The sequence below is a fragment of the Scophthalmus maximus genome, chromosome 3, assembly GCF_022379125.1.
Source record: "Scophthalmus maximus strain ysfricsl-2021 chromosome 3, ASM2237912v1, whole genome shotgun sequence".
NCBI classification, from domain to species: Eukaryota; Metazoa; Chordata; class Actinopteri; order Pleuronectiformes; family Scophthalmidae; genus Scophthalmus; species Scophthalmus maximus.
Window position 1 is genome coordinate 4,342,824 of NC_061517.1, and position 13,570 is coordinate 4,356,393.

The 13,570-nt window shown below is 41.0% G+C and overlaps 2 protein-coding genes across 3 annotated transcripts; one reads left to right on the top strand and one right to left on the bottom strand.

Annotated features, from left to right (window-relative positions):
- Window positions 1-153: 153 nt before the first annotated feature.
- On the top strand, window positions 154-10,153 carry ints11 (integrator complex subunit 11). 2 transcript variants are annotated; one of them, XM_035645072.2, is made up of 17 exons: window positions 154-177; window positions 1,392-1,489; window positions 2,026-2,099; window positions 2,219-2,447; window positions 2,577-2,675; window positions 2,762-2,796; window positions 3,844-3,982; window positions 4,074-4,138; window positions 5,002-5,191; window positions 5,272-5,355; window positions 5,436-5,525; window positions 6,337-6,499; window positions 6,608-6,718; window positions 7,359-7,420; window positions 7,586-7,728; window positions 8,237-8,366; window positions 9,814-10,153. In XM_035645072.2, the coding sequence occupies exons 2-17, from the start codon at window positions 1,451-1,453 to the stop codon at window positions 9,877-9,879; spliced, it is 1,719 nt and encodes a 572-aa protein (XP_035500965.1). In that variant the 5' UTR covers window positions 154-177; window positions 1,392-1,450; the 3' UTR covers window positions 9,880-10,153. The 2 variants fall into 2 exon arrangements, with proteins under 2 accessions (XP_035500965.1, XP_035500963.1); XM_035645070.2 differs by lacking the exon at window positions 154-177 and adding an exon at window positions 815-1,031.
- Window positions 9,924-12,342, bottom strand: LOC118316839 (P2Y purinoceptor 1). The gene is made up of 3 exons (XM_035645073.2): window positions 12,156-12,342; window positions 10,213-11,279; window positions 9,924-10,061 (listed from the first exon to the last, which is right to left on the bottom strand). The coding sequence occupies exon 2, from the start codon at window positions 11,203-11,205 to the stop codon at window positions 10,237-10,239; it is 969 nt and encodes a 322-aa protein (XP_035500966.2). The 5' UTR covers window positions 11,206-11,279; window positions 12,156-12,342; the 3' UTR covers window positions 9,924-10,061; window positions 10,213-10,236.
- Window positions 12,343-13,570: the final 1,228 nt, after the last annotated feature.

A 13,570-nucleotide genomic window follows, 5' to 3' on the forward strand; every position in this document is an offset into this window, starting at 1 on the left:
CGCACGTTGCCTTCAGAATAAAAGCACCGGGAGGTGAACTGAGACCGACTGAACATGTTCAACAGCATTTTGAAACGTGAAAAACTGGTTTTGTGAAAAAAAAACAACTTCCTTTTCTTCATTTCACCCCCACAAAAAGATTCTGGCAAGACTTTTGTCATCGACAATGGGACCAAGGTACGTTTCAACCGTTTGTTTTCTTGGTACAATTGACACAGGCGGAAACCAGGAACCGGTCGTTTTTTCGTTTCTTCAATTTTGGCCAAAAAAACAAAAAACGAGAATTTAGCTCGATTTCGTGTTTCGCTGTTCTTACTGACAAACAAATAAACCAGCCAATGTTTAATTTTTATTGGTGGGTGGGTCTTCAGTGACCCTTGCTTCTGATTGGCTATGTTTGCGCCGTACTCTTCAAAATAAAAGTACTACCTCCTTGCTTTCAGACAGTGCAATGTCAACACCAATATAGATGGATGGATGGATGGATGGATGGATAGATAGATAGATAGATAGATAGATAGATAGATAAATAGATAGATAGACCACTGACCATACGACATACGTACGACCAGCTGACATTGCACTGTCTGAAGGCAAGGAGGTAGTACTTTTATTTTGAAGAGTACATCGCAAACATAGCCAAACATAGCCAATGTGGTGTTTCATTTTTTATACAACCAAGGCACATTTTTTTTGTCTTCATATGTGTAATAATAATAATTTCATCAAATGTCTCTATCGATAATTTTAAATTTAGAAAATAAAGAACACTTTCGTTATCCTCGTTTACGAAAAGCGGTTTTATTTTGAATGTGCCGAGCGGAAGTTCCACACAAAAAAGATGGCGGGTCGCTTGACTGCGCAAGCGGCTCACATGTAAGACAACAAGGTTGACAGTAAACATTTCTGTATGTTCACGGTGGTCATTCCTGGGAAACTGGGTCTTGTCGGTTATCAGCGGGTGTCTCCTCTCTAGATGTGCAAATAAGAAGAAAGAGAAAACATGCCTGAGATCAATGTAACACCGCTGGGTGAGTGATGCTAGCTAACATCGGCTAAGCTAGTTCCGTCAACACACTTTACTGTGGGTGGACAGTATTGATGTGGCGTGTGTGTGTGTGTGTGTGTGTGTGTGTGTGTGTGTGTGTGTGTGTGTGTGTGTGTGTGTGTGTGTGTGTGTGTGTGTGTGTTTGTGTGTGTGTGTGTGTGTGTGTGTGTGTGTGTGTGTGTGTGTGTGTGTGTGTGTGTGTGTGTGTGTGTGTGTGTGCTATTGTGACGTCCTAAAACACTTTGTACGTGTGAATACACTGCTGTTTGTCAACGTGAGGCCAAATGGCTCATTGTGTGTGTGTGTTTTAAGCTTCCTCACGACTTCACCTTCCCTCTCCAAGGTGCTGGACAGGATGTGGGCCGCAGCTGCATCCTCGTCTCCATCGGAGGCAAAAACATCATGTTGGACTGTGGGATGCACATGGGCTACAACGATGATGTGAGTGAAGCAGCTCGTTGTACAAAGGGAACATAACAACTGGATTAGATAATCATAGTGACTTTTTTTTTTCTTGTTCATTGTTTTTTTTGGTTTCATTCTGTCACTAGAATGGTTCAGTAGAGCTCAGACCTCCTTTATTAGACACATCGCACCAAGCCAGACTGATGAACCATCACTTTGAAATTACAGTTTGAGATTATGTGTTTAATCAATTAGTCAGTCTTCGGAAAATATCAGGAACTATTTTGATAATTATTGAATCACAAGTCATTTCTTTTAGGCCAACAAATCTCAACATTCTCCAGTTGTAGTTATTTTTAAAATTTGAATTATAATTTTTCCTACTTTATGTTTTTTGACAATTGATTATCTTTGGGTTTATCTTCATCTCACCTGCGACAGTCTTGTTAGAAAAAGGGGTTTTATTATGACCTGCTTTTCAAAAACTTTTCAAATTTTGAGACTAATAATTATGGACAAGATAATTCACAGTATTATACCACTTGAATGCAAAGTCTCTATTGTCGTTCCAGAGGCGTTTCCCAGACTTTTCGTACATAACCCAGAATGGACGTCTGACAGAATTTCTGGACTGTGTGATCATCAGGTTTGTTGTCTGAATAACCTCACTTTATTGTCAAATTTAAATTTCATTCACATCTACAAAATAAATCAATCAGTACTGTGTTTTTATTTCCCACTGCTGCACTTATATTTCTCTATCAGCCATTTCCACCTGGACCACTGTGGAGCTCTGCCCTACATGAGTGAGATGGTCGGCTACGACGGCCCCATCTACATGACCCATCCCACCAAGGCCATCTGCCCCATCCTGCTGGAAGACTTCCGGAAGATCACAGTCGACAAAAAGGGAGAAACCAACTTCTTCACCTCGCAGATGATCAAGGACTGCATGAAGAAAGTGGTTCCGCTGAACCTCCACCAAACTGTGCAGGTGATTGAAAAGTTTGATGCGCCCACGTATCTTTTTTTTCTTCTTTTTTCTTGTTGATCATTTCGGGGCGCCAGCTGCTCGTCGTCTTTTGATGGTGAATCAAGCTGTTTGTGTCGTTGCCGCCTGCAGGTGGATGATGAGCTGGAGATCAAGGCGTACTATGCAGGCCATGTCCTGGGAGCTGCCATGGTGCAGATCAAAGTGGGATCAGAGTCTGTGGTCTACACTGTGAGTGTAAACATGTCTGCTCAGAGTTGGTGTCAGAGAATTGGACAGTCTCAGAATAACGTACTTTCTTTTTTTTCCTTTTGCAGGGCGACTACAACATGACGCCTGACAGGCATTTAGGGTAAGTGGCTTTTAACTGTATTTATAAATTATCTCCTGGGCAGGGTTCCCACGTAGGCCTGTCACGATAACTACTCTTTGTTGCACGATATATTGTTTCTGAAATTATTGCGATTAACAATATAATCGTCCTTTTAAGACCATTTTTTATACTGAATCATGTGAGCTTGTGTGGCTTCTGAGAGAAATGTTATCCAACATTTTAGAAGAACACTAAGAAATCCATAATTTCTGACATTTTATAGACGAAAGCAGTGATATATTAATCAAACGATGAGAACAGATGAGAGGAGAGAAGCTGGACGGTTGTTGACATTCATATTCATTCATATGTCAATAAAAACACGCATGTAGACACAATTGCTGTTATTGAGGTCAATAAAAATGATTGATTTGATAATCATGTATCGTATGAAAAGTCGATTAGGTAATTATCGTGACAAGCCTATTCCTATGCAGTATCGAATTTGATTTTAGCAACGTATAGATAAGTATGGGGGGAAAAAAGAGTTAAAAAATGTTTATGTTTCCATACTGAAGTCTAAATAGCTGGAATCCAAAGATTTTAGAATATGTTCTGTTTGTTTCCCCTATTGATGATAAAATACACATTTACCCAAAATTACTGAGTTTAAATATCAACATTTAATATGAGAATCAATCCAAGAACAGGTAACATCGGAATTGGAAGTATAAATATTTCAATATCATACAACATCACAATCAATTTTCTGTGTATGAAGTGCAACATATTAAGCAAGACACAGTCAGAATATAAAATGTTAACAGTTGGATTTTAAAATGATTTATTTACATAATAATATATAAAATATTCTTTTATATGATAATATTTACTTCATTAACACAGAGCTATTTGTACTCAGATGTCAATTATGGTCTGAAAAATTAACCGAGATGAAGGAAATTTGAGTGTGGAAAACAGTATGGAATTTTGAAATGGAAACAATGTGAAGGAACCCGGCCTGGGGGTTTATGTTTGTGACAAACTACAGTCTTTTCATCCCTAGCGTTATATATATATTCTCAGGGCTGCATGGATTGATAAGTGCCGTCCAGACATCCTCATCTCCGAGTCCACGTATGCCACCACCATCCGGGACTCGAAGAGGTGCCGAGAGAGGGACTTTCTGAAGAAAGTGCACGAAAGCATAGAAAGAGGAGGAAAGGTAACACTATCAGTTTGGATACTGTACGTTTATAGAGAAAATTAATGTCTAACTCATTAAAACTATTTTAATTTTCTCATAATCTTTTCAGGTTCTCATCCCCGTGTTTGCCCTTGGAAGAGCACAAGAACTCTGTATCCTGCTGGAAACGTTTTGGTAGGGTTTTTGGGGGCCGTCTTCTCCTTCCACATTTTTCTACCTAGAAACATCGAAACGTTCAGCTCAATTAGCATTAGACATTCCGGCTTGTATTCAACTTTTTCATAACGTTTTATACTTTCCGAAATATTCAGCGCTTTCCGCGATCGTTCTAGTAATTACACATAAACTACCCATTTCTAATCTAGCCAGCTACCCAGTTTAGCGTCAGGCTTTCAGCAGCTAGCATTCACACTGCAAAGTCTTTGTAATTTGCCTTATTTAGTTTTGGTTAATATCCAGTGTATAATTTTTGATTTTCTGGTGGTAAAGTTGCAAACCGCAACCAATTGAGCAACCGACAGGGGACATTTTATGGTGGTGCACCGCTGATTCAATTTACGGTTTCCGGCAGCGCAGAAAGATCAACGTATTCTGGACCGTTTTGTGCAACAACCGTATTCAACACAACGTAGCAAACATGGAGACTCACACGGAGGTCGGGTCCACCTCGTAACTATATTCAACTCATTCAGAGTTGACGAAAAAACATTGGTTCTTAGTTGCATGTGATTATTCATATATGAACACATAGTTATGGACAATATATAAAATTTCTGTGAATACGTTTTTCTAAATATTAACACTGTAGCTTTAATATCCAGTGGAGGTTTTGTGAATGAGGTTTTGTCTCTTGTCGAAGCTCGAAATAAAAGAGCAGAGGTGTTGACGTCTGGAGATAATCACAGTCCGCTCCCTGATTAATGTTATCAGACCCATTTTTCACATTACACAAAGGTCGCACATGTAGATGATAAATAGCCGCTGCTGAACTTTTTAAATTGGTCGGACAATCTAATCACCTACTCATCACCGCACAGGGAGAGGATGAACCTGAAGGCCCCGATCTACTTCTCCACCGGGCTAACGGAGAAAGCGAATCACTACTACAAGCTCTTCATCACGTGGACCAACCAGAAGATTCGGAAAACCTTTGTCCAGAGGAACATGTTTGAATTCAAGCACATCAAGCCTTTCGATCGCTCCTACGCCGATAATCCAGGACCCATGGTAAGGTTTTGTTTTTGTGAGTAGTTTGTAATTAAAAAATTCAAATTGCAGCGAGCTACAACAGACGTGTGCTCTTCCAGGTGGTGTTCGCCACACCAGGTATGCTGCACGCTGGTCAGTCTTTGCAAATCTTCAAGAAATGGGCCGGCAATGAGAAGAACATGGTGAGTCCTGTTGGGAAATGTAGTTTCTTTCTGTTTTAAATGGCAACATGTGATACAAAGCTAATTCCTCTTTTCTTAAGGTAATTATGCCCGGGTATTGTGTACAAGGGACAATCGGTCATAAGATCTTAAATGGACAGAGGAAACTGGAGATGGAAGGGAGAGCGACGGTAAGATTTTTTTAAAATTACGAATACAGTTTATATTTTCAGTCACAGCGTCATGTTGTAAGTTATGGCTGTAATTTTGCAGATAAAGTCACATGTTTTGTACCTCGATCACATGACCCCCATCATGTCAGTCATGTCACTATATCCTCTTTCTTAACTTCCCGTAGCTTTTCAAAAAATTTAAAGTTTTAAACATAGTCTGTAAATATAGACGAACGATGCGTCGTGGAGTGGAGCTGCTCGATCATCGTCCTGCCCATACACACACTGGACCAATCACGAGTCAGTCTCAGCTGTCAATCATGATGTTTACCCCATTTTTACAACATCAAATAACAAATTAAAAACGAAACTGATTGGAAACATCAACACTTGGAACACACATCAGTGTGATAAGAACAACCTAAAATGAAAAAATGATTTGACCTTTTTTTAAGTTCTGTCCATGTCTCATTCGGTAAAATGGAGAAGGTGGGGGTTTTGACCTATACTGCACCCAGCCACCAGGGGGCGATCCAGATATTTTGGCTTCCCTTTTTCGAAGTTGTCATGTCATCCATCGTCTTTTTTTTAATTCCTTTTTTTTATATTTTACAGTTTTAACATATTATTGAAAGAGCTTTAGATGTGCTGGTAGATTTTGTTTTATCTTAACACAGAGCCATGTTAACTGTTTCCTCCACTTTCCAGCCTCCTAAAGCTAAGCTAACTGGCTCCTGGGTTTATTTTACAGAAAAGAAAAAGAAAAAAAAGCAACAAAAACGTGAAGAACAACACTGACTTTCTTTCTGTCTGTCTGTGGTTGTTCCAGTTGGAGGTGAAGCTGCAGGTGGAGTACATGTCCTTCAGTGCCCATGCCGACGCTAAGGGCATCATGCAGCTCATTCGTATGGCAGAGCCGCGCAACATGCTGCTGGTGCACGGGGAGGGCGCCAAGATGACCTTCCTCAAGGGCAAGATTGAACAGGAGTTCAGTGAGTGCAACTCGGACCAGATCAATATTGTTCGGTAAAACGTGAACGCTCACAGTAGGAAGACGGGGGGAAGCTTTCAGTCTTGATTCTGATTTTTTTCAATGTCAGGCATAGACTGTTACATGCCGGCCAATGGAGAGACGGCAACCGTGAGCACAAACCCCAGCGTGCCTGTGGACATCTCACTCAACCTGCTCAAGAGGGAGATGGCTCTCGGAGGTACGTTTTTTTAAATCATAGTTTAGGGAAAGTGTTAAAGTTATAACCTGGCACTGGCCTGGCACTGTGACAGTGGTGTGTGCCCACACGGTTTCAGTCCCAGAACTCGCTTTTGTTTGGCCCTGACATTCTGAATTTCTTTTGATTTGGTCGAAGCTTTTGTTCAGCGTGCTCGTTGTCCTGCACCGTGCCGCTGAAATATCGCGACCCAGATTGGTTGACATATGACAACTGTCATTTATTTAAGGTCACGGGAATGTAAACTAAAAACTGTAATTTTCCAGAGTATTTCCTTTTGTATTCTCACATGGACTCACTGGGAAATTCTACAAGGGTGCTGGCAGAAAAAGTTCCGCAAAATGTCCGGAGCAACATTTGCAAATCTCAAAATATGTGCGTTCTCTGGAAAAAAATTGGTTTCATGTCTGAAAGCAGCTTTTGTAGAACTCTGTCAAACGTAGGCCAATACGCCAACTCAGCCACAAACTCGACACTATTGAACCAATAACGTGGCCACCACACACATATTACTGTTTACCGTTTTGTCCATTTTCAACAATCTGCAAATGTATTCATGTAACAATTTGCTTCTTTATTTATATGTTTATATTTTCAACCCTTTTTTTGTTTGTTGTTGAAGGGCCTCTGCCTGATCCCAAAAAGCCTCGCACCATGCACGGTACCCTGATCATGAAGGAAAACGTAAGTTCTCTTCATGTCAGTCGTGTAATTGCGTCGCTCCTTTTTGAATATTTTAACTGTGACCCTTTAATTCATGACCTGCACTCTGGTTTCGATTTGCTCGAGTAACATCGATCGACAGATGCTGATTTGCTTCTCTTGCCGTCTTCTCCCCGCGGCGCACAGAGCCTGAAGCTGGTGTCGTCGGAGCAGGCCCTGAAGGAGCTGGGCCTCAACGAACACCAGCTGCGCTTCACCTGCCGCGTGCAGCTGCAGGACCCGCACAGCGACTCGGACACACTCCACAGGATCTACACACACCTCAAGAGGTGAGAGCAGGAAGGAGAAGACGATTGTCGCTGACGGGCCCCCTGCATCTAATGTCTCATCTGCATGATTCTGAAATTCACCACCACCGTCCACGTTATTGACCTTCCACCAGTGACATATGATATTAATAGGAGAAGCAACTTGCTGTATATTTTACTTACTGTGAAACTGGTATGTAAGAGAGGTTAAAACAATACAGCATTGATGTTAATAGCATCAATGGTCATAAGCCTATAAAATAAATAAATAATACGTTCTATTATTTTGTCTGCCCTGCAACCTCTGACAGTTGTAAGGTTATAATCATTGCTTCACTTTTGTCAATTGATCAAATTAATCTGTGCTCAAAAGTAAAAAGTTTTTGACGTTGAAACATTTTAACAAAGCAGCACATTTTGAATATTGGAGCGTCTCTACTTAACTTATGTATCACTAGAAAAATCTGCATTGTTGATGCGTTAAAAATTATATTTTTTTAAATGCTGTGCTTTCTCCTCTCTGTGTCAGCGTGTTGAAAGGTTACACCATCCAGCACCTCCCTGACGGCACCGTCATGGTGGAGTCCATCGTCATCAAAGTGTCGTCCTCCGCCGACGACGCCAACACCAAGGTCCTGCTGCTTTCCTGGAGTTACCAGGTAAAAAAGATTTTCACAGTCTGAGTCTTGTTTTACTGTTGCCTCTCAATGGCCTTTTAAATTGCCAAGAAAAACCAAAGTTCACATTGTTTAAAACAGCATAAAAACAATAAGGCGGATGAAGAGATTAAAAGTGAGGATGCTCTACGTGCAAAACAGGATAAGATAAAAGTGGTCAAGTGATAAAAGTAAAGAAAAGCTGCAGTTTGTTTACATCCATTTAATCGTATTCACATTTTCAGATTGGACACGGCACCTTTAAATAAAACATGCGGCAGAGAGGAGGGGGCGATGAGTCTTGGCCACAATCAGAACGAAGACGATTGTTGAGGTTCAGAATAAATATTTCTTGTCTTAGATTCTTTGAGCCACAGAACACAAACAGATATTTTTGGGGGGGTTGCTTCTTCTTCTTTTTTTACCGGAGGGGGGGTGGGGGGGAATTTACACAGTCCTGAATAAAGGTCTAAGAAGTGAAAGCACTGGTGTGGGTGGACAGTTTGAGAGTGTGAAAGCAGGAGGTGGAGGAACCTGCCTGCAGGACCGCGTCATGGAAGGAGTTTGGTCACTGTGGTGTTCCATAAGCATAAAGGGCAACGAAAAAAAGGGGACTTAGTCATATCTGCTTTTACTAATTACCACCCAAATTAAACCCAGAACCACAAACACACTGTAGTTTATTTATTATGAAGATCACTTCATCAATATAAGCATAAGCATAATTAATCACTTGTGTGGTCACGTGTGGTAACAGTTTCAAGTTGATAATGTTTGTCTCTGTAAGCCTCAGTGTAGGGTAGACTCCTTTTTTAACATGTTACTCTTTTTAAATATATATTTAATCTAATACATACCTAGAACAGGTGTAAGGATAATATGTGTGAGTGACGAGAATGTGAAATACTAAATAATAATAAAGATTATAAAAGAGAAATATAAATGATGTAGCACGAAATTTTAAATGAGTCAAATGTACACACAATGTGTTACTGAAGCTTTTATTTTTTTTTTACTCTTTTTTTTAACTTTTTTTAAATTTTGAACTGAATTACTTTGTGTTGATCGGAGCAAACAAAGTGAATCCCGGCGTGGAGTTAGGGTTTGGGCAGCTGGTCCCCCGTTCGATTCCGGACCACCCCCTGACTATCTGCTGCCCTGTGTCTCTCCCCTTCTCTCTCTCTCTCACCCGGTTCCCCTGTCTCGTTTTCACCGTATGATCAAATAATGGCTGAATCTGAACATGTCATCCCATTTTAGTTTTTCACTATGAACATAATCTGCATATTAACCTTGGTGAAAATAACCGACATAAGAGAAATAAGAGTCTGATCTAACAACGTGATTTAAAGGATAAGATAGATTTACTTCAATGTGAAAGGTCGTTCTGCTCTGTCGTTTCCTACATTGTTCCCGTTTCTGACTTTTACTCTCTGGTTTTCGTTGCCAGGACGAAGACCTGGGCAGTTTCCTTTCGACTCTGCTGAAAAAGGGGCTTCCGTCTGGACTCTGCTGAAATATCTTCTTTTTTTTTTCTTTCTTTTTTTTTGGGACGGGGGCCCAAAACATTAAACCTCTGAAGGGAAGTCTCCCTCAAAAGAATTCGAGCAACACTATTGGATCCTGGATTTCAGCAGACATCAACAACATCCAGGCTGTACGTTCTCCCCTGCTCCTGTGTGGGGGACATTGTAGAATCTGTAGATAAAGAAAAATAAGACTCGTAATCTGATTTGTCCCTTTTTATTTTGACATACAGCGACATTTCTAATAAACACATTTATGTAGAAGTCTTTATTTTTGCGGAATTCTATTTACATGACCAAGGGGCAGAGTGTTATATATTTACATTCGGTATTAGCTGGCGCCCGTCTCAGTCCAACGCGATGGTGTAAACACCGCTTCTCCTCTGCACTCGTGCGCACAGCCACGTCATCTTGAAGCGCCTCCATTTGCAGTGGCTGGTGGTGACGAAGTAAAGCACGGGGTCCAGGCACGTGTTGAGGGTGACGAGGGCCATGGTGACCCGCCGGGCGTCGTAGATGCGGTTGGCGGACGAGCAGCTCTTGATGACGTCCATGCGCCGCAGGAGGTGAAGCAGGTACACCAGGTGGTTGGGAAGGAAGCAAAGCAGCGTGATGGCCAGGATGGTGTAGATGACCCTCACCGCCCTCTTGGCCATTTTTGTCCTGATCATGGAGATGCGCCTCACGGCCAGCGGGTAGCAAACCAGGATGACCACGGAGGGCAGCAGGGAGCAGAAGACCAGGCTCAGGACGCTGTACGCCCACAGGCGTGTGTCCCACTCGTGCTTGGCGAAGTTCTCAAAACAGCTCTGGCCTCTGGAATCGTCCGCGTCGGTTTTCAGGGGGCCCATGAGGACGAAGGCCAGCATCGCCACGCCCGTGATGCACCAGAGCGCCGCGCTCACCGCCAGAGGGCACCACGGCCTCCGCAGCCTCAGGTAGGCGTGCGGGTGCACCGTGGCCATGTAGCGATCCACGCAGATGCAGGTCATGAAACCGATGCTCAGGTAGATGTTGGCGAAGAACAGAATGCCCGTGACGCGGCATGCGACGTCCCCGAACACCCAGTTGTTCCTGTTGAGGTGGTAGTGGATCCTGAAGGGGAGGGTGCAGAGGATGACGATGTCGGCCAGGGCCAGGTTGCTGATGTACACGCTGAAGGGCGTGCGAGGGGTGATCTTGAAGGTGAAGACGAAGAGGGCCGCCAGATTCCCAGGTAGACCCACAACTAGAGCCAGGATGTAGACGACCGGGAAGAGGTAGAACTGGTACTCGGCCGAGGGGATGCTGCAGCGGGCGTCCGTCATGTTCATCATGGCAGATCGAGGTGTGTGTGTGTGTGTAGGTTGGTTTTCATACACGCTGCTGCATTGCAGGCCGTCGTCTGCAACTGTAGCAACACAAACATGTTTCCATTCAGAGTTTTTCCACTTTTACTTTCACACAACCTCGGAAACTAATCTTTCACTCATTTAATAAGTAACATTTACCAAATGTCTTTACTTAATTCTTCTTATATAACTGTTTATGTCTGTTTTGGGTTTTTCTTTTTAGAAACTGACTGCATTCCTCTGTTTAGTTCAGGTTTGTTTGAAGAAAATAAAGGGGAACAAGTGCACTCAGTCCTAACCGATGCCGAGCCAACATCCCACCTGTATGCTGTTTCACCCAAAAACTTACATTCCCATCTCCATCTCACCTTCATATTTTTGAGATGTTACGTAATTGTTAAAATTTGACTCAAAATGTAAAATTGAAGAATCCCTAAAAAAAACAAAAAAAAAAACCACTCCAGGATCTGGATATCTCCCAAAATGGAATCACCTGTTACTATGGCAGAAAATTTAAAATAATCGTGCTAACAACATAACCCTCTTGGTCGAGTTTGTCAACCAGGGTGGTTTTTTTGGGGTTTTTTACACTCGACAAAATATTTTGCCGCACTCCTTTCAGAGTTTGACCGAAAAAGAAGTGAAGTGAAACAATTGGCAGAAAAAAACTGATCCCACATGAAGTCAACACTTTGTTTGTGAGATGCTGAATGTTTTGTCTTCCTGCTAAACTTTCTCACCACGCGAAACACAAAAGATTTGAGTCCTGTTTACTGTTCGGTGGTTTTTACCACATTTGAAAGTAGATTCACAAATTCTGAAACAACGGATTAATTTTCACATAACTCAAAAGTCATCCTACACTACGTAGCAGGATCAAATATAAGATGATTTTGACAAAAAAAAAGAAAAGAAAGAAAAGAAAATTCACTTACTTTGTGGCTCAGCTTCTCAGATTGATCTTGAAACGTAGGAAAGCTTCACGTGTGATAAAGTTGTGTTCTGTTGCTACGCCGTCTCCGTGCAGCTGCTCTGTGGAGTGTACAGCTTGCTGCTCTTTGCTCTCAGGCATCTCAATTTCCTGTCAGCCTACTATGTTCTGAGGGGAACAGGAAATCGGAGCATGACACTGGGTTATGCAGATAGTTCACCTCGCACCACAGCGTTATTATAATGATAAATCGAATTATGTTTGTTGCTCAATATTGATGGGGTGTTATATTAGTTTGTCCCTGTTTATATACAGTCTATGGTTTGTCCACACCGTTCAAATCAGTGAGGGCAGTTTAATACAATGCAGTTCAACTGCAGCCTCCGAAAACATCATCAACACATTTTCATGAACTCTCGACTCATTTCAGGGCTGTTTATTGCACTGCATTAGTTTTAATCTGATGTTGTACATTTATTTTTGAATTATATCAGCACTATAAATCCAAAAACAAGATATTAGAAAGAAAGAGAAAACTAATCAGATGAAAGCCAAAAATTAAGTTTGGCAAAGAAAAAAAACTGCTGGGCATTTGAGTATGTCAGTGAATTGATGGGATTTTGGGGCATGTTCACATTTTTTTTTTTTTGCCTATAGCTTCATTTTCCTAACGGTTCCGACAGGCTACGTAATCAGTACCATGAATATAACGTCTGAGTTTTCTGAGTGTTGATCTCGTGGTTTGATATGATTAAACAAAATACATAAAAGAGGTGAAAACACGGTTCACATTTTCATGTTTTTTATATTAGGCATCAAATGTCTCAAATTTTTTTCTTCAGTTCAGGTTAATTCACAAAACGGTTTAAAATATACAAATACAATCACATAGGACATAGTGAAGATATGTGAAACTCTGGTTCTTTATGATTTCCTGATTGTGAAAGAATAAGTGGTAAACTGAAAGTAGAACATAATGATGTGTGTCACAAGTCTTAACTTTTGGCAAAAATGAACGGCTGTTAAATCATTTCATTAAAATTAATAATAATTATTTTCTCTCTCTCGTGTGCATAGTTATTTAGGAATATAAGCACAGTTTTAGCTCAAGTTTTGGAGTTTATAATACAAAATGTTTGTCTCCTCAATACAGGGCTTCAATATCAGGTAATAGAGCAGGATATTATCAAGTCAATTGTCATTGTGCTTTGATTATTACAACAATGACAATAGAAATAAAAAATAAAATAAATTTAATTGTTGCCCACAAAACACAGCCAAAGTTTTTCTCGATGAAATAATGACTGAAAGCTTTTGGTATGATTTGGTCCATAATCACAATTTGTGCATACACGAGTGAACAAAATAAGTAAATACATGCATAAATAAATGAATAAAATTTGTATTTTGACGCCTTTA

Bases quoted from the DNA above. Each gene is read 5' to 3' on its own strand.
- ints11 (XM_035645070.2), top strand. From the start codon at position 1,004: ATGCCTGAGATCAATGTAACACCGCTGG. The intron at 1,032-1,391 runs GTGAGTGATGCT...TCCCTCTCCAAG, and splicing joins GATCAATGTAACACCGCTGG to GTGCTGGACAGGATGTGGGC. The intron at 5,356-5,435 runs GTGAGTCCTGTT...TCTTTTCTTAAG, and splicing joins CCGGCAATGAGAAGAACATG to GTAATTATGCCCGGGTATTG.
- LOC118316839 (XM_035645073.2), bottom strand. From the start codon at position 11,205: ATGATGAACATGACGGACGCCCGCTGCAGCATCCCCTCGGCCGAGTAC.